This window comes from Papio anubis, chromosome 1 (assembly GCF_008728515.1).
Source record: "Papio anubis isolate 15944 chromosome 1, Panubis1.0, whole genome shotgun sequence".
NCBI classification, from domain to species: Eukaryota; Metazoa; Chordata; class Mammalia; order Primates; family Cercopithecidae; genus Papio; species Papio anubis.
In genome coordinates this window covers 92,641,261-92,659,925 of record NC_044976.1, presented here as the reverse complement: position 1 = coordinate 92,659,925, position 18,665 = coordinate 92,641,261, and the positions used below count along the sequence as shown (strand labels likewise).

The following is an 18,665-nucleotide window of genomic DNA, read 5'->3' as shown; positions in this document are numbered from 1 at the left end:
TACCCCTTACTGAGTGCTTGCTGTAGAGGAAGGGTTTTAGTCCTGACGGTGCTCCCAGACCCTGAGTCTTTACTCTGTGCCAGGCACTGTGCTGAGTTTATCTTCAGTACAATCCTGTGAGACAGGTATTGTCACCCCCCTCCTCATCACATGGTTGAAGGAGGCAAGTTTCAGAGGTCCAATGCCCAGGATCACACATGAGGGGGCCAGCGCTGGAACCCACGGCTGACTCTGGACATGAGCACTTGACCTCTCTACCTAATGCCTGATGTCTCTCCTGCTGGGAGCCCTTTTTAGAATTTAAGTCTTAAAGGATGGAAGCCCAGAAGGAAGCAAAAGCAAGGAAATGAAAGAGAGGTCCAATGGAAAGGACAGTGCCAAGGATACTGTACAGCCAGCCCAATCCTGACCCCTTTTCCTCATCTAGGATTGCTGAGCCCACTAAGGGGCCCATTGTTGATGAAGATGATGATGTGGCTGAAGAAAGACAAAGAATTATTACTGGTGGAAATAAAACTGACATCTTAAGGCTACAGGAACTAACCAAGGTAAGGGAATGGGTATGAGTTTGGAGGTGCTGGTTAGATCCACAGTTGGCATGATGTTGCTGTTTTCCTTCTATAGATAGATCAATTGATATGCTTATGCAAGCAATTTGGTTTCCTAATTTTATGTGGGGTCATCATCTCTGTGTTATAGCTTGTCTTCCAAGAACATCTAATTCCAATGTGTGTTCCCTGCTATTCATCTCAGGCAGTGACACAGGGCCTCAGCGAGAATCACTCCAGCTGAGCATCACTCGCTTTTCTGTGTTCCGTTTCTACAGAGCATGGGTCAGCTTCGAGATGTCTCAGTATTCACCGCACCTCTGTGCCTGCCCATGTCAATATGTAACCTCTTAGTGCTGGTAGTTTTCTCCTAAACCATCTTTGCTCTTTGTTCCCTCTTCCCCTCCTTGCTCTAACCCTGTCTCAGTTCTAAGTCTGGTTTCTTCGTATCTTGCAGATTTATCCAGGCACCTCCAGTGCGGCAGTGGACAGGCTGTGTGTCGGAGTTCGCCCTGGAGAGGTGGGTACTCTGCAGACCACGGGTGAAAGGCTTCTGAACATCAGCTCTTGTGCCTGCCTCTCCTCCCCGTAAGGCAGAGATATTCAATAGGAACATAATGCCATAATGCAAGTCACATATATGATTTTAAATCTTCCACTAGCCACATGAGAAAAGTAAAAAGAAAATAGGTAAAATTAATTTTACCAGTATTTTTTATTTTACTCAATATATCCAAAATATTATCATTTCAACATGTAATTAATTGAAAACCTTATTAATGAGATATTTGACAAGTTTTTGTTGTTTTTAAGTCTTTGAATCTTCACACTCAGGGCCCATGTCAATTGGGACTTAGATGTGTTTCAAGTGCTCAGTAGCCACACGTGGCTCGTGGCCTTTGATGCAACCCAGGTCTAAAATGCCTCCCCCAGCTCACACACTTACCCTAAGGTCTGACATTTTAGACCTTCTTGGTCTCTAGGGCCAGGCTAGCTCTGTGTTTTCTCCTAGTGCTTTGGCCTCCTGGGAGTGAATGGTGCTGGCAAAACAACCACATTTAAGATGCTTACTGGGGACACCACAGTGACCTCAGGGGATGCCACTGTAGCAGGCAAAAGGTGAGTGTCCTGCTCCTCCTGTCTCAGGGAGTCTCTCACAGGTCCTGGGCATTGTCCCTCTCCCAGAATAGGAAGGGTGATCATCAGACCCTATACTAGGGTGGCTCTGAGGCCCTGAAAGATGTGTACAGAGAAGGAGGCCTCCCAGAGAGCGTGGCCCAAAAAGCCCAACAAATAGACCCACTGAAAAATTGAACTGAATTGTGATGGTTAAGAGATTCCTCTGTTGGGATGGATTCTTGGAAAGACCAAGGAAGCACTAAGTGTGTGGTTCTTAATCGCTTAGAGGTCATGGAACCTTTTAAGCATCCAATGAACATTTGTAGCCTATTCCTACAAAAACGCACCATTGCTTCCCATTACCTCCCTCCACACATTTTTGAAAAAGTTTCAGGGAATTTACTCAGCCCTGGGTCACATTTATGATCCCGCAAGAGCTCTTGGATCCCAGATTAAGAACCCCTGTGATGAAGCATCCTTCCTCTGGGTTGAGTTTCCAGATAGGGGCTCATTCATGCGCCCTTGCGGTAGCTTAACCTGCATTGGCCTTTTGTAGGCTGATACTTGGCTTTGCCAGACCAAGGAGCATACAGGGAAAACTGGCATGTGTCCTTGGATTCTGGAGGGTGACTGCTGCTCTCTGTAATAAAATGTGTTTAAAGAGACTGGTCCCCTACGGGCAGGACAGAGAGGATGAGCTCTCTCTTGTTTGCCTCTTTCTTGGCTGCAGGAAAAGCTTGAACAGTAAAACTTCAGCACACATGGTAGAGGTGCCCAGAGGAAGCCTCTGCCCTGGTTTATAAGTGGAGTTAGGTGCTGCTGACATCTGTCCAGCATCTGCTTGACTGGGGCCTCTTTCTCTCCCCTGAAAGCCATCCTCAGCATGGCCCAATGCCCAGTGGGCAGGAGGAGTCCTGAGCATGCTTCATTGGCTCAGATAGGATGAATCTGGTTCTTTGGCCTCTACAGCCAGCCCTACTGGGTTTACAGAAAAGGGACAGGCAGGGGTGAAGCCAGGTCATGGCTGAGTCTATCTCAACAGATCCAGCTTCATCTGCAAGTGACCATGCAGGTGACTTCCTGATGGTGACAAAAGGAGTCATGGCAGGGTGGAGGAGGGGAAAGATATCATAGAATTTTCCATGAGCACATTTATGAGACATAAAGTTACAACTGTGTCCAAGTAAGGCACAGTCTGACGTCCAGAAGGTAAAACTTAGCTAGACGCTAGAAAGAAACTATAGGTTTAAGACACAGAATTGGGATGATCTGGTAGGGTAGTGCCTGCTAATTTGGAGACGTACCCTACTTGTTTCTCTAAGTAGTTTTAATTGGCCCAGCCCATGCCTTTGGAGGCTTTTGTCATTGTGGGGAACTGCAGTAGTCTCTCTCTGTACCATCCTGTATCATCCATCCTTTATTCATAGACCCTAAGCTTTAAGAAGAAAAGGATGAGATTAGACTAAATGTCTATGTGTAGTTTATTTTCCATCATGGCAATATATTTTTTAGTGAGGGTGAATATTTTAGCCAAAGGGAGTTGGTGGAACCCAACTCACTCTACCCCTTCTCCCTGCAGGCCCCTGGCTGAGGGTAGTTATCTGACTGGCTCCTCTTTCATTGCTATCTTTGCCAATAAATACAGATAGAGAAGTTTACTTCCAACGGGACAGATCCATCTTTTCTAGTTACTTCCCAAATGTCTCAAAAGTATTGAAAAATCATGAATCATTTTCTTAAACCTGATCTTCCCTCTGTTTTTAAACTCACATGTGAGGTGATCTGATCCAAAATGAAAGCTGACTTATGGCATAATAACCGGGATTCAATTAATCCTAGACATGGAAACACGGAAGAATCTGACAGGATTCAGTTTCTAACCGAAGGGCCCCTGTTTTGATTCCCAAATATTGCATGCATTTCTGAAACCAAATAGCAGAGAAGCAGCAGCTTCCTTTTCCCATTGGCAGAAGCTTCTCCAGCCATAGCTCTATGATCATCCCTCCACCTCCTTGAAGGATACTCACTAATTGCTTTTTTTCTTGCAGTATTTTAACCAATATTTCTGAAGTCCATCAAAATATGGGCTACTGTCCTCAGTTTGATGCAATTGATGAGCTGCTCACAGGACGAGAACATCTTTACCTTTATGCCCGGCTTCGAGGTGTACCAGCAGAGGAAATCGAAAAGGTAAAAAATGGTTTGTTGTGGCCACATAGGAGTCTGGTTAATTACAAGCCTGTTTCATGAGAGTGCATTCTCTTGGAGATAAGAAACTGAAGCATGCTATTCATTCATTCATTCATTCATTCCAACAAATGTTTACTATATGTCTACTGTGTGCCAAGTACTATTCTAGAAACCAGGGGCATAGCAGTGAACAAGACAGACAAAAAAAATCCCCACTCTCATATCTAACAAAATGATGTATGCATTTATCCTTTGACTCAGCAATCACACTTCTAAGAGTTTATCCTGAAGATACATCTCCCACAGTACAAAATGAATATATACAAGGTGATCCATTGCATTTGTAATTGCAAAATGCTGGAAGTTACCTAAATGTTTAGTCATTGTAGATTGGCTGAATAATTTATGGTACAGGCACACAATAAAGTCTTATGCAACTATAAAAAAGAAAAAGAAAAATCTCAATGAACTGATATGGAGATATTTCCAGTAAATACTGTTAAATGAAAAAAAGCAAAGTGGAAAACAGAACATATAGAATGCTACTTTTTATGTAAGAAAGAAGGAAAAACAAGAAAGTAGACATATGTCTGCTTACCTTTGCAAATAGAACATAGAAAGGATAAACCAGAAAACAATGAATTTGGTGATCAACAAGAAGAAAATGGGAAGAAAGAAAAATGGGAAGGAATAGTACTTCTGGGGATATATTTTTGTATAGTTTTAACTTTTGGAAGCATGTCGATGTTCCACATATTTTTAAAAAAATTAGTAAGGATGCGAAGGAGGCAAAAATGAAAACAAAAAGAAAACCTAACACTGACAGCAAACTAAATAAAGTAACCCAATTTTATTTCAAATAAATATCATAATCCTGCAAAAGGGAGATAGAGCTAACACAAACAACTGATGAACACAGTGTTTGACTCTCTATCCTCATTCTTGGGCAGGGTGGAGTCGGGGAGAAGAACTACAAATAATTTCTGAGTTCTTTTTAGTTTGTATTTTATAGTGGTATAGGCAAGGTGATTCTGAAAATGTTAGATGTGTTACAGGATTAAGTAAGTTAATAAATGTTTTGATGTTATTAGAACCCAGAATTCTCACTGTGGAAGAAGGGACTTACAAATATGGAAAAGGGAAAAGCAAGAAAGAACTGTGAGGTCATGGATTGGAACTGGAAATAGCACTGGGAATTCCGGAATATTTATATGCTTGTGTTTGTGGGTGCATGCAGGTGTGTTCATGTTTCATGCACACAGGCGTGTATATATACACGTATATTTGCTTGTGTATATCTGTCTTTTGAAAGGGTCAAGAAGCAAAAACACCCCAGCAGCCATGAGCACACTGAGTGCTCAGACTTTTGTCTTAATAACATTCCCCACTAAAAGTAAACTTGATTCCTTCAATAAATGATACATACCAGGGCTGGAATGGCATAGGTATAAAATGAACTTGGAATATCTTATGCCAGAAAGTAAGGAAGTGCTTTAAAAAAATAAATAACAGGTTGGGCATGGTAGCTCACACCTGTAATCACAGCACTTTGGGAGGCCAAGGTGGGAAAATCGCTTGAGCCCAGGAGTTCCAGATTAGCCTGTGCAATATAGGGAGAGCCTGTCTCTGCAAAAAATTAACAAACAAATTAGCTGGGCCTGATGGTGTACACCTATAGTCCCAGCTACTCAGGTGGCTGAAGTGGGAGGAATGCTTGAGTCCAGGAGGTTGAGGTTGCAGTGAGCTGTGATCAAGCCGCTGCTCTCCAGCCTGGCAAACAGAGCAAGACTCTGTCTCTTAAAAAAATAATGATAATGTAATTTTAAAGAAATAAACATATCTCTGTACAGATTGCTTACTGGTTACAAGGGAGAAACATAGTAATTTTACAATGGAGAAATTAGATAGCACCTTAACTGGGTGATGAAAAATTAACCTCTACAATGGAGAAATTAGACAGCACCTTAACTGGGTGATCAAAATTAACCATAAGGGGCAGATGGACATCTCATGCCCAGAGATGCGATATCCTGTGAAGGACACAGTTTCACTTATGTAGAATCCAGATTGGAGACATGTAACCTGAATCTTATCATAAGGAAACATCTGACAAGCTCCAAAGAAGGAATATTCCTTTTCTTTAAAAATAAAAAAGGAGACTGTATTCTTAAAAAATATGAGAGTCGTAAAAGACAAGGAAAGAGCTATGGAAATATCTCTGATCGCAGGAGGCTAAATAGACACAATGACTGAATAACAGACAATAGACTACATCTTGTGCAGAAGAGAAAAAAAAAATGATAGAAGGATGTTATTGGACCAACTGACAAAACTGAACTCTGAACAGTAGATTAGGTAAATGTATCATAACATTAAGTTTACTGACATTGATAATGTACTGTGGTTATGTAAAAGAAGATCCCTATTCTTAGGAAATATGCCCTGAAGTATTTAGGAATGAAGGGCTGCAATGAGTAACTTTCCCTCAAATGGGTCACAAAAGATTGTGTGTGTGTGAGAGAGAAGGGTTTATTAGTTAATAATTCTATGAACTATTTTTATTCTTACATGTTCGTGTGAGTTTGAAACTATTTCCAAATAAAAAGTTAAAAATGGAGCTTACATTCTAGTGGGAGGGATAGACAATTTATAGATAAATAGGTAAAATATCCAGTGCATTAGAGAGTGAAAAGTCCTCAGAGAACAGTAATGCAGGGAGTGTTGGGGCAGGGTTTGCACTTTGAGGTAGGGTGGCCCCGGGAGAGCCTGCAGAGGAGAGGACCTGAGTGAGGAAGTAGAGGTGAGAGAGGGAGCCACGTGCACACCTAGGGAGGAATATTCCAGGCACAGGGGACTAATACAGAAGGCAGAAGCATGGTGAGCTTGTCTCCAGTGGCTTCCCTAGATCCCTTCCTGCGCATGTGCACACACACCTGGTGTCTCTGTCATCGTTCCCTCGCAGTCACGATCTGCCAGTATTCTGTTTATTTTGACTGTCACCTCCCCGCAGTCTGAGGACAGCGGCAATGGCTGTGTTCACATTGTTCTCCAGTGCCTGGTTCAGTACCCGGCGTATGGTCAGTGCTCCATAGGTATGTGTCGGATGCAAAAGGCTCTGGGTGTGACCCTCTTGAGGGGTGGGATCAACAGGTCTGGGACTCACCATCTTCTCAAACAGACCCTTCCTCCTCCACTGCTAGCCGTGGTCCAGGACGCTGGGCGAGACCCACTGTCTTGCTGTTTGTAAGGCTGAAGGCCATTTCCCAGGGGGCTACACCCAACAGGTGCTGAGCTGACCGGGCCACCCTGGGATCCAAGACACAGAGTGAAGGAGCCCCTGTCTGGTGCCTGAAGCACATGCCAGAGGACAGGAGCCAGCAGGAGCCTGTTTCAGCCTAGCGAGGGCTTTCATTCTGGAGGCATGAGATCTGGGAGCCCAAGGCTTTGAACTGGGGGAGGTTTGGGGTGTTTGCTTGTATTCTCCAAATGGCATTTCTTTCTCTTCCCTAGGTTGCAAACTGGAGTATTAAGAGCCTGGGTCTGACTGTCTACGCCGACTGCCTGGCTGGCACATACAGTGGGGGCAACAAGCGGAAACTCTCCACAGCCATCGCGCTCATTGGCTGCCCGCCCCTGGTGCTGCTGGTAACTGCGGGCTTGGGCCGCCCCAAGGGCTTAAACCAAGTGCTGCGTCTCTCGTCTCTCGGGTTGGGGAAATAGGTTCTGGGTCGGCAGATTTAGAAACTGCAAGGCGGTAGCGGCTCAAACCTAATCCCAGCACTTTGGGAGGCGAGGCGAGGATCAAGGTCATCGAGACCATCCTGGCTAACCGCGGTGAAACCCTGTCTCTACTAAAAAATACAAAAACTAGCCGAGGCGGTGTGGCCGAGCCTGTAGTCCCAGCTACTCGGGAGGCTGAGGCAGGAGAATGGCGTAAACCCGGGGAGGCCGAGGCTTGCAGTGAGCTGAGATCCGACCACTGCACTCCAGCCTGGAAGCGACAGAGCTGAACTCCATCTCAAAAAAAAAAAGAAACTGCAGCAATTCGGCTTTAGTCTGGACTGTTTCCTGTGTTGCTCATTTTGAGCACTTAGCCCAGTGTTTGGTTCACACAGCTCTGGAGAAAAACAAGTCATGGCACAGCCTTGACTTGGGACTGTGCACATCCTGCGTTCCCCAGGATGTCTCCTGTGGGCCATGGGCTCACAGCTGGGAAGTTTGGCCGGTTCGGTGGCGTGTCGGTGTCTGGTCCCCAAACAGGAGCACTGAGCTGGGTCAAAGGCTCTTGAGCCGGGCCAGGCCTGAGGCCATGCCCACGCAGTCCAAGGATCATGAGGGCACAGGGCACAGGGCACAGGGCACAGGACATAGCAGGAACCAGGAAAGTGAGCTGAGTGATCTCCCTGCCTCCCGACAAATGTATTTGCAGGATTTTCTTTTTTTGAGGAGAATTCTGTCATTGCCTTAATCCACTTTAATCCCCTCGTGGGCTGAAATGGGCCCAGGGTGGACACCATGCTTCTTTATTCTTTGATCCACCTCCTGCCTTCTGTACCCTACACGAGGGTACCCCGGTCTTGCTCAAGTGAGGGGAGTGACTGTGTGCGCCGTCTGTCAGCTCATCCTCCTCAGGGGAGCCAGCCCAGGGGGAAGCAGTAATCGGAAGGGCCAGCTCCCAGCCTGTGCTCCCTAACCTTCTCTCCACCCACCAGGACGAGCCCACCACAGGGATGGACCCCCAGGCACGCCGCATGCTGTGGAATGTCATCGTGAGCATCATCAGAGAAGGGAGGGCTGTGGTCCTCACATCCCACAGGCAAGAGATTCCCAGGGCTGGGGAAGGTGGGTGGGAGTCCTCTCCTGCTCACCTCCTCTCTCCTGCTCCACAGCATGGAAGAATGTGAGGCGCTGTGTACCCGGCTGGCCATCATGGTAAAGGGCGCCTTTCGATGTATGGGCACCATTCAGCATCTCAAGTCCAAGTAAGCAGATGGCGGGGCGTGCGCCTTGTTGCCTCTGTGGATCCAACCGGATCCTGTGTTCTCCATTGACACTTGGAAGAGTCCTGCTGCCCTGTCATCCCCTGGGGCAGAGGCAGGTGGTGGCTGGGCCTCATTCTCCAGCAGCAGATGGAGAAGTCCATTATGCTGATAAGAAACTCCTCTATATTGGCCTAATTTCCTGTGGTCGAAGACTCACCCAATTCTCTGGATGGGGTGTCTGATCAGGACACATGCAGAGCCTGGCTGGGACGAGGGAGGGCCACTACCACTGCCTCAGGTATTCCACCACTTATCCCAACAGATCCAGGACCTGTGGCTTATTTACTAAGAGTCCACTCCAATGTAGGAATGGTTAGGAGACCAACTGGCCTGAGGACCTGTTTTTGTTTTTGTTTTTAGAATATTGTATGCTTTTGAGTTTGAAAACAGACCATATGTTATACGACAAACCAACAACACCAGTAATCTTGAGTAGGATTATCCTTACTCCGTACCCACACATTGTAAACTATTGTAGATAATTCCTTATTATTAAGAGTTTGCATGCCAAAGCTAACAGTTTAAGATTATCAGCATATTGCCATGCTCATTCACATTCTGATAAGCTTTATAACCTAGAAAAGAGCAGAGTTACAATTATTTAACAAACACTTATTAAGAGCTCAGCATATAAGTCAGTAAGCTGGTTGGTGGAGGAACAGCACATAACCCACCTTATCTATGCTGAGGTGCGTAATCCTGATGCACCCACAGGAGGGTGTTGCACAGAAAATGTCATCCTTTCATATGTGTCAGAGCAGATAAATGACTGAGAGAAAGGTCTAATAGATTAGCTGCTTGTGGCAAGTGGACATTTGACCCATGATTTATTGAGCAACTACAGCTTGGACACTGCATAGATATCTATAGAAATAGCAGCATGTCAGGTCACCAGACCTGTGTCAGCAACTTCCTGTGTCCAGCTGCTGGAGAAAGGGAAGTTCTCCTATTCCTTTCCCTCTAACTCCTCAATATCTGCATGATAGAGGAGGTGAGAGAGGAGTGTTGCCTGTGTGGAGGGATGATGAGTTTTCTGGAGCTGAAAGGTGAACAGCATCTTACTGCAGAGGAGAACAGCCCTAGACCATGGAGGGAGCTTTGGAGTCAGTTATGACTGACACAGGATACCAAGGCATAGGGTACTGACACCCGCTAGCTGTGCACACACTCTCTGGTGGACCATCCCTCATCCAAGTGAGGGTAACCAGCCATCCTGCTGAGGGAGGAAGAAAGCACCAATGGCCCGGGCCCTAGCAGCTCCATTTGCTTCGGGAAGCTTCCTCAGGGAAGTGCTGCCTTCCCGAGCCTTTGCTCCCACCTGGCCCATCAGCCCTTACCACCACTCAGTATGCACTGGTTCATGTGTCTTTATGGGCAGTCTTGGGATCCCCATACTGGGCTAAAACTACCTTTGATGGCTGGGTGCAGTGGCTCACACCTGTAATCCCATTACTTTGGGAAGCTGAGGCCGGCGGATCACTTGAGGTCAGGAGTTCGAGACCAACCTGGCCAACATGCTGAAACCCTGTCTACTAAAAAGACAAAAATTAGCTGGGCATGGCGGTGTGCACCTGTAATCCCACCTACTCGAGAAACTGAGGCACAAGGATTGCTTGAACCCAGGAGTTGGAGGTTGCAGTGAATCGAGATCACACCACTGCACTCCAGCCTGGGCGACAGGGCAAGACTCTGTCTCAAAAAATAAAATAGGCTGGGTGCGGTGGCTCATGCCTGTAATCCCAGCACTTTGGAAAGCCAAGGCAGGCGGATCACTTGAGCTTAGGAGTTTAAGACCAGCCTGGCCAACATGGTGAAACTCTGTCTCTACTAAAAATACAAAAAACAAACAAACAAACAAACAAACAAAAACCGAGTGTCGTGGCGGGCGCCTGTAATCCCAGCTACTCAGGAAGCTGAGGCAGGAGAATCGCTTGAACCCAGGAGGCAGAGGTTGTAGTGAGCCAAGATCACGCCACTGTACTCCAACCTGGGCAACAGTGAGACTCTGTCTCAAATAAATAAATAAATAAATTAATTAATTAATTAATTAATTTAAAAAAATAAAATAAAACTACCTTTGACTTCAGCAAGTACGATTGTCCCACATTACCATGCAGACATTTGACCTCTAAAAACTGGTATCAAATGATTTCTCCAGGGACTACCATGGTTTTTCTCTCCTAGTTTTCCTATGTACCCAGGTCTATGATATGGGCCTTTAATCTCCAGTATTTCTTTTTTTGTTGTTCTTGTTTGGGGTTTGTTTCTCGTTTTTCAGGTTTTTTTGAGACAGCATCTCACTCTGTCACCCAGGCTGGAGCGCAGTGTCATGATCGTGGCTCACTGTAGCCTTGACCTCCTGTGCTCAAGTGATCCTCACGCCTCAGCCTCCCAAGTAGCTGGGACCACAGGCATGTGCCACCATGGCCTGCTAATTTTTGTAGAGACATGGTCTTGTTGCCCAGGCTTATCTTACACTCCTGAGCTCAAGTGATCCTCCCGCCTCTACCTCCCAAATTGCTGGGATTACAGGTGTGAGCCACCAAGCCGGGCTTAATCCCCAAAATTTGTGATGAGTCTACTCCTTATTTTGGGATTACCTTAGGCCCAACCACTAACAGAGGCCTGTCCTGCACTGTGTGCATCCCCTAGATTTGGAGATGGCTATATCGTCACAATGAAGATCAAATCCCCGAAGGACGACCTGCTTCCTGACCTGAACCCTGTGGAGCAGTTCTTTCAGGGGAACTTCCCAGGCAGCGTGCAGAGGGAGAGGCACTACAACATGCTCCAGTTCCAGGTCTCCTCCTCCTCCCTGGCGAGGATCTTCCAGCTCCTCCTCTCCCACAAGGACAGCCTGCTCATCGAGGAGTACTCAGTCACACAGACCACCCTGGACCAGGCAAGTTGGCCCCGGGGCACCAAGAGCTGAGCAAAGACTGGCCCAGAACATCCAATGTGGGTTGGAATTGCCATAAGAGGGAGGCATAATATTCCTGATTTTTAACAAACTCTTGCCCTCTGTTTATTGGGGTAAAAGGTGGTATATCAGAAATTGTTTTCTAACAATATTTTTTAGTCATCAGGAAACTTCATTGATTTTTTTTTTTTTTTACATTATCCTTCCCTGTGATCCTATGGTGTGTTATTTCATTCTTGCTGGTTTGTGGTGGTGGTTTTTTTTTTTTAACTCAGCTTTATTGATATGTAATTAACATACGATGAAACACAGGCTCTTGGGAGGCCAAGGCAGGAGGATCACTTGAGCCCAGGAGTTTAAGACGGGCCCATGCAACAAAGTGAGACCTCGTCTCTACAAAAAAAATCAGAAAATTAGCCAGGCATGGTGTTGCATGCCTGTGGTCCCAGCTACATGGGAGGTTGAGGCAGAAATATTGCTGGAGCCCAGGAGGTCAAGGCTGACATGAACTGTGTTCATACCACTGCACTCTAGTCTGAGTGACAGAGCAAGCCCCTGTCTCAAAAAAACAAAACAAAACAAAAACACCAATTTTAAATGTACAGTTTAGTGAGTTTTGATAAATGTGCATTCCGTGTGTGGTTTTTTAAGATGTAATCACATTTTTTATTGCGGTAAAATATAACATAAAATTGACCATGTCAACCATGTTTACGTGCACAGTGCAGTGGTATTAAGTACATTTACATTGTTGTGCAACCATTACCACCATCCCCGATAGAACTCTTTCATCTTGCTTCAGTGAAAATCTGTGCCCGTTAAACACTAACTCGCCACTTCCTGCCCCCCTCGCCCTTGGCAACTACTGTTCTACTTTCTGTCTCCAAGGCTCTGACTACTATAGATACCTCATATAAGTGGAATCATACAGTATTTGTCCTTTTGTGTCTGGCTTATTATGTGAGGACTTAGCATAATATCCTCAAGGTTCATCCGTGTTATATCACATGCCAGAGCTTCCTTCCTTTTCCAGGCTGAATAATATTCCTTTGTATGTATATGTGCTACATTTTGTTCATCCATCTGTTCATTCATTGATGGACATTTGGGTTGTTTCTGGGTTTTGTGTTTTTATATATGTTTGTTTTAAAATAAACATCTTTAAAGAAAGTTAAGTAAAGCAAGGAAAATGGAAACAGGGAAGTCTCCATTTAACCCCTGAGGAGCTGGCTCACCCACACCTTCTCATCAGCATTAAGCAGGGGAAGGCACGAGCAGGAGTCTGGGCCACATGCACACTCAACGAGGAGCCAAACAGGGATCAATGACTTTTTTTTCTTTTTTTAGTTAGAGGATTAGGATGCGCTAGCTGAGAATCTGCCTTGCCTTCATTACCCCAATGTCTGGTGCCAAAGTCCCTTGAGTCCTCCAGCAGGAACTCCTGTGGCATCACTCGGGAGTCTAGTCTAAGAAGATAGCTCTGACCAGGGCACTGGTGGCCAGGCTTCCGTGGGTGGGCCAGCCTCCCCCGGGAAGGACACAAGCCATACCAGCTGGGCTGTATGTGAACTGTGGAAAATAGAGAGCAAAGTGGGTAGGTGGGTGTAGGGTGCTGTTTTCCTGGAAATATCTACCTAATCTTGCTCTTCTCTTACTTCTAGGTATTTGTAAATTTTGCTAAACAGCAGAATGAAATTCACGACCTCCCTTTGCACCCTCGAGCTGCTGGAGCCAGCCAACAAGCCCAGGTACCCCTGCTGCTTACGCAGTCCACAGCTTGAGGCAGCTCCTCGGCTCAGAGCCCAGCTGGTTCATTGGGCTTGAGTTGCTTCAAGGCCTCAGATATGCCTCCTACAAAGAGTCCCACCCATACCATGGTCCCTACCAAGTCCCCACCACATCCTCATCACATCCTTGCTAAGTCCCTGCCACTGTCCCCCTGTTCTGTGCTGAAGAACTTTTCATTCAGTAGCTGTAGGGGTTCCTGTTGTAATCAGGAAACCATTTGGATAGTATGGGAGAGCATTTTTGAAAAGAACTTTCCCATGTTTTTCCTTACAGCAGAAAAGCTTGGATTTGGGGAATAAGGAGCAGAGAAGGTAATAGAGAATATTAGAATGTTTTGGCTGCTTGACATCTATGTCTGGACATGTGTTTGAGTTTCAAAGGAAGAGGCTTAATTGGCATACCCTTTCAGTGGCAGACACATTTGGTTAGATCAAGGAATAGCACCTGTTGTAGGAAAGAGCCTCTTAGCTCTTTACAAAAAATCAAGAAGATGGAGAAAGAAGCAATAAGAGGTATGTCTCCTGGCTTGTGACAACTCTTGGAATAGGTGCTTGCAGGTTCCTGCCCTGACACAGTGCCCAAGTAAAGAGCACACCACCCAAGAAGGAGAGAGCTAGAGCAAGTACTAGAGGAGGCACCAGCATCCCAATGCCTTGGCTTAACCCTGGGACTCTAGAGGGATGAATTAGCCACTCTCTTCTGACTTACCTGGAGAGTAAATCAAATCAAATCAGGAAGCAAGGATATGCAAAAGCCTTATTTCCCCATAAAGTTTTTATTCTGCCCAGTTTCTTGATTGCAAGAAAAACCAAATACAGCTAATTATTGAAACACTGCTGTCCAAAGCAGTGCTTGTGATGAATTTTTTTGCTTCCTCTTGACCAGCAGAGACCTAATGGCTACTTGGTAAAATTGACTTTGTCTTCCCACCCCTTACCTGCCAGAGGGCCCAGAAATGCCTAAGTAAAGGCTCCTTTAGATAGGGAAAGGTTGCTTTTACTGAGATCTTCCAGCCACTGATTCCCATTTATAGATCTGGTGATTGCTGTTGACATCAGTTGAAAATTATTTTTGAAAACCACTTGCAGTCATGAATCCTTTTTATAACTCTATAACTCAGAAGATATAATTGGGTAGCAAAATTGTTTCCCAGAATTACCCAGTGGTCTCCCCACCCCTTCCTGCATGTTCGCTCTTAAAGGACTAATCCCACATCACCTCTGGGCCAGGCAGAACATCAGGGGTGCTGATGTTCTATGATCTACAACAGTTAATTCCAAACTTTTACCCCTTATTGGGTGAGATCATTTTTCTATTGTGTTTTTTACATTTTTGTTCACAAAGATTAGAAAACCTGCAACACACTTATTGGCATATTTTAATGATAATTTTCATCCAAACCTAATTCTGACTTTACAACATACTATCTTTACAAAGGTTTGCGAAAATTCTTTCATATAGCATTGTATAGGTCTGTCATGAAATAAATAGTAATTATATTATTGTTTACATTATACCACCTCAAAATAATTTCCTTTAAAGTACCCTTCAAACAAGAAAAAGGTAATTTCTCTCAAGAAGTTCTAGAGAGAATTTACTACTTGCTCCTAAGCAAATGTGAGAACTTCAGGAAGTTCATCCGGCTGTTGGCTTGACAACTCCAAATTGTGAGCCAGGACCACATGGATATTTATCTAGAAATCAGCATGTTAGATTATCAAGAACATTTTTACTCTACAAAGGACTCCATCTTGGAAAACATGTTTTGGGATAAGGTCTTATGCAATCTTACACTCTGTTGTTAAAACTGGTGAGGGTCAAGGTTTTAATAAATTAAGTAGGTGACAGATGATCAGACAACTTAGAAACATCCTAAATAGGTTAAATTGTGTGACCATCGCATGTGCATTCCCAAATTAGGAACAACTCAGATCAATTTCTAATCCTTATTCTTACACTGTTCCAGTTCCCCCATATAATTTGTATCTTTCAATTAGTTTCAGAAGTTTCTGAAGTACCCTCAGCCTTGATGGGGATCCTCGCACCACCTCAAATCCTGTTCTCAGCCCTAAGTACTGTATTAGTCATCCTCTTAAGGGGATAGGTGATTTTAAATCAGATAACGGGATAAACCACATTTCATCTAGACTGGTCAGGCCTTTGTCCAATCCCCTCCTCACCCACACTACCCCAACCCCACAGCAGGCATTCGTTCAGGAATTCAACCCACACTTTGTAGCTGGAGACAGTGTGTCTCCAGTTAAAAAGGTCACCTTGGTGTCCACTTCTCAAGGAACATGGACACCTTTGTTAATCAAAGTGCAAGCTTTGATCTGGAGCCTAATATCCTGCCTTCCAGCTCTCATCTTTCCCCTCCCCCAGTCACATTTTCAAGCTTCCCAGAGCCACCCCTACAGGAAGTGGTCAAGGGAATTCTGTACCTCAGGGCTGACCTAAATCAGGATTTCTTGGCTTTTAAGATAATGGTAACTTTCTTAAGCTAAAAAAAGCCCCCAGAGACCCCATAAGAGCCCTTGGAAACAGCACCATGAATGTAGCCTCCCTCCAGGATGTAAGCATGTATGCACACATCTCATATGTGTGAGTCTTTGTAACAAATGCCTGGATCTTAGAACCAGGGTGACCTGATTCATAGATTTCATAGAGAAAGAGAGAAAGATGGCCCATAACCCAGGTGATCTGACGGAATCACAGTGCCCTCAGCTGAGTGCCCTTCAGAGACTGATTGACAACTGTTTAGCTTTTGAAATCTAAAAGTAGTCACACCATCTCAGAAAACCAAGATGACGCGAGTCCATGTGATCTCATTCCACAGGACTGATCTTTCACACCGCTCGTTCCTGCAGCCAGAGAGGAACTCTGGGCAGCTGGAGGTGCAGGAGCCTGCGCCCATATGGTCATCCAAATGGACTGGCCAGCAAAAATGACCCCACTGCAGCAGAAAACAAACACACGAGGAGCGTGCAGCGAATTCAGAAAGAGGCTCTTTCAGAAGGAAACTGAAACTGACTTGCTCACCCGGAACACTTGATGGTGAAACCAAACAAATACAAAATCCTTCTTCTCCAGACCACAGAGTTAGAAACCCCGGGCCATCCCACTAGCAGCTTTGGCCTCCATATTGCTCTCATTTCAAGCGGATCTGCTTTTCTCTGTGTGTGTCTGTGTGTCTGCGTGTGTGTGATTTTCATGGAAAAATAAAATGCAAATGCACTCATCACAAATTGTCCTAATCCACAGTCTCCCTGGTGTGCACCACCTAGTATAGTTTTAGACATTTTTAGGTGGGTGCATAGCTCTTTGTCAGTCCCATGCACTTCTGTGAGTGTTATTGCCTCAGGACTGCTCATTCTGGCAAGATTCTGCAACACTAGGTTGGAAGTGAATGGACTAGTCTTAATGTTCCATGTCAAGTCTTTGTAGAGTTTGAAGAAAACACCCAACTAGTAATGCCTATAAACATTATCCATTGTCAGCTGAGTATTACCGACTTTAAGTTTCATGTCTGTTTGCCCAACTTATTTGAGTGTTTACCTCACAGATGTAATTAGGACAGGAGACAAAGAGGCATGGACAGGCGAGAGTTGATCCTTGGTTGGACCTGAGATCCGACAGGACTTTGTAACCATTTGAAGAGTTCAGGACCTCATTCACATGCTGCTGTGCCATTTCCGCAGTGCTACCATGTGCATCTTCTGCAGTGGTGTTAGAAGGGAATGAAGGCCGGGCGTGGTGGCTCACGCCTGTAATCCCGGCACACAGGGAGGCTGAGGCAGGCAGATCACGAGGTCAGAAGATCGAGACCATCCTGACTAACACAGTGAGACCCCTTGTCTCTAAAAATACAAAAAATTAGCCGAGCGTGGTGGCACATGCCTGTAGTCCCAGCTACTCAGGAGGCTGAGGCAGGAGAATCGCTTGAACCAGGAGGCGGAGGTTGCAGTGAGCCGAGATCGCGCCACTGCACTCTAGCTTGGGTGACAGAGCCAGACTCCTTCTGGAAAAAAACAAAAGAAAGGAATGAGGATGGACATCTAGTTCACATAAATGCTCACCAAGATTCAGAAAATAATCATTTTGAACCAAACGTTTCCAAAGACTTGTGGATGAGGAGAACAAGTGGGTTTCCTTGCCAGGGCAGTCTCCCTCCATGACCTAGAGATGGGCTTCTTCGTAAATATGCTTTCATTATACTGAGGATAGACTCCAGAGTCGGGGTGAAGGAAGAGGGAAAGGGGAGAGATGCTGAGGCCCAGGAACTGTGGCTGAGAAGAGGATGAGGAAGAAAGTGAGCACAAGGTGCTAAAATTTTTATTTCAGCAAGAAGGGTCCTGTGCTCGTTTAGAGGCAGACAGAGGGCAAGGGCTACACAACTTTAAGTCCTGCACACCTCCTGACTTGCCACTTTGCACCTACTAGATGCTAGGCAAATAACTGCCCATAGAGACTATACAACTAATTTGGTAGCCCCACAGCTTCATCTGGTTTTGACTTTTTCTTTTAACTTACCAATGACCAAAACTGTAAGACCATTTTAGCTAGGGCTAAGATAGAGGTTGGGAAAGCCCAGCACACTGCTTGCATCACACTGCTTGCATCACACTGCTGCACCCTGGCTGGTCTCAGAATTTAAATTAGCAACTACAATATCACAGGAAAGAAGACTACACTCTTTGGGGCTGCTTAGGAAAAGAAAAGAAAAAAAAAAAGACTACGTAGGGTAGAGGAGGTGGTTTAGCAGCCATTCTGTTTGGCTGTGAGAGTTTTGGAAAGGCATCATGAAGTGGATATAGTTGGATGCAGGTAAAATCTGCACACCCCCTTAAGGAAAAATCTCAGTGTACCTTTTATCTCCACTACACCTGAGGTCTGTGTCTTTTCATCCTGTTTTTTCCAGCTCCTGGCACACAGAATATGTTCAACTAATACCCACCAAACTGAAAACCTAGCAAACTATGAAAACCCAGCAAGAAAAATAGACAGAAAATAAGTGGGTCCAAGAAAATGATGCCTCCAAAAAGCAGCAAAGGGCAAGTG

At 45.2% G+C, this 18,665-nt stretch overlaps 1 protein-coding gene across 1 annotated transcript in view; it reads left to right on the top strand.

The window, feature by feature from the left end:
- The window catches only part of ABCA4 (ATP binding cassette subfamily A member 4), a 128,400-nt gene extending 113,235 nt beyond the window's left edge, over positions 1-15,165 (top strand). Inside the window, exons 41-50 of the mRNA XM_021921000.2 lie at positions 428-548; positions 1,006-1,068; positions 1,561-1,667; positions 3,716-3,857; positions 7,368-7,502; positions 8,570-8,673; positions 8,747-8,839; positions 11,552-11,801; positions 13,481-13,567; positions 13,881-15,165. Coding sequence (XP_021776692.1) covers positions 428-548; positions 1,006-1,068; positions 1,561-1,667; positions 3,716-3,857; positions 7,368-7,502; positions 8,570-8,673; positions 8,747-8,839; positions 11,552-11,801; positions 13,481-13,567; positions 13,881-13,922 — 1,144 coding nt within the window. The 3' untranslated portion in view covers positions 13,923-15,165. The remainder of the gene's footprint in view (positions 1-427; positions 549-1,005; positions 1,069-1,560; positions 1,668-3,715; positions 3,858-7,367; positions 7,503-8,569; positions 8,674-8,746; positions 8,840-11,551; positions 11,802-13,480; positions 13,568-13,880) is intronic.
- The last annotated feature ends 3,500 nt before the right edge of the window (positions 15,166-18,665 follow it).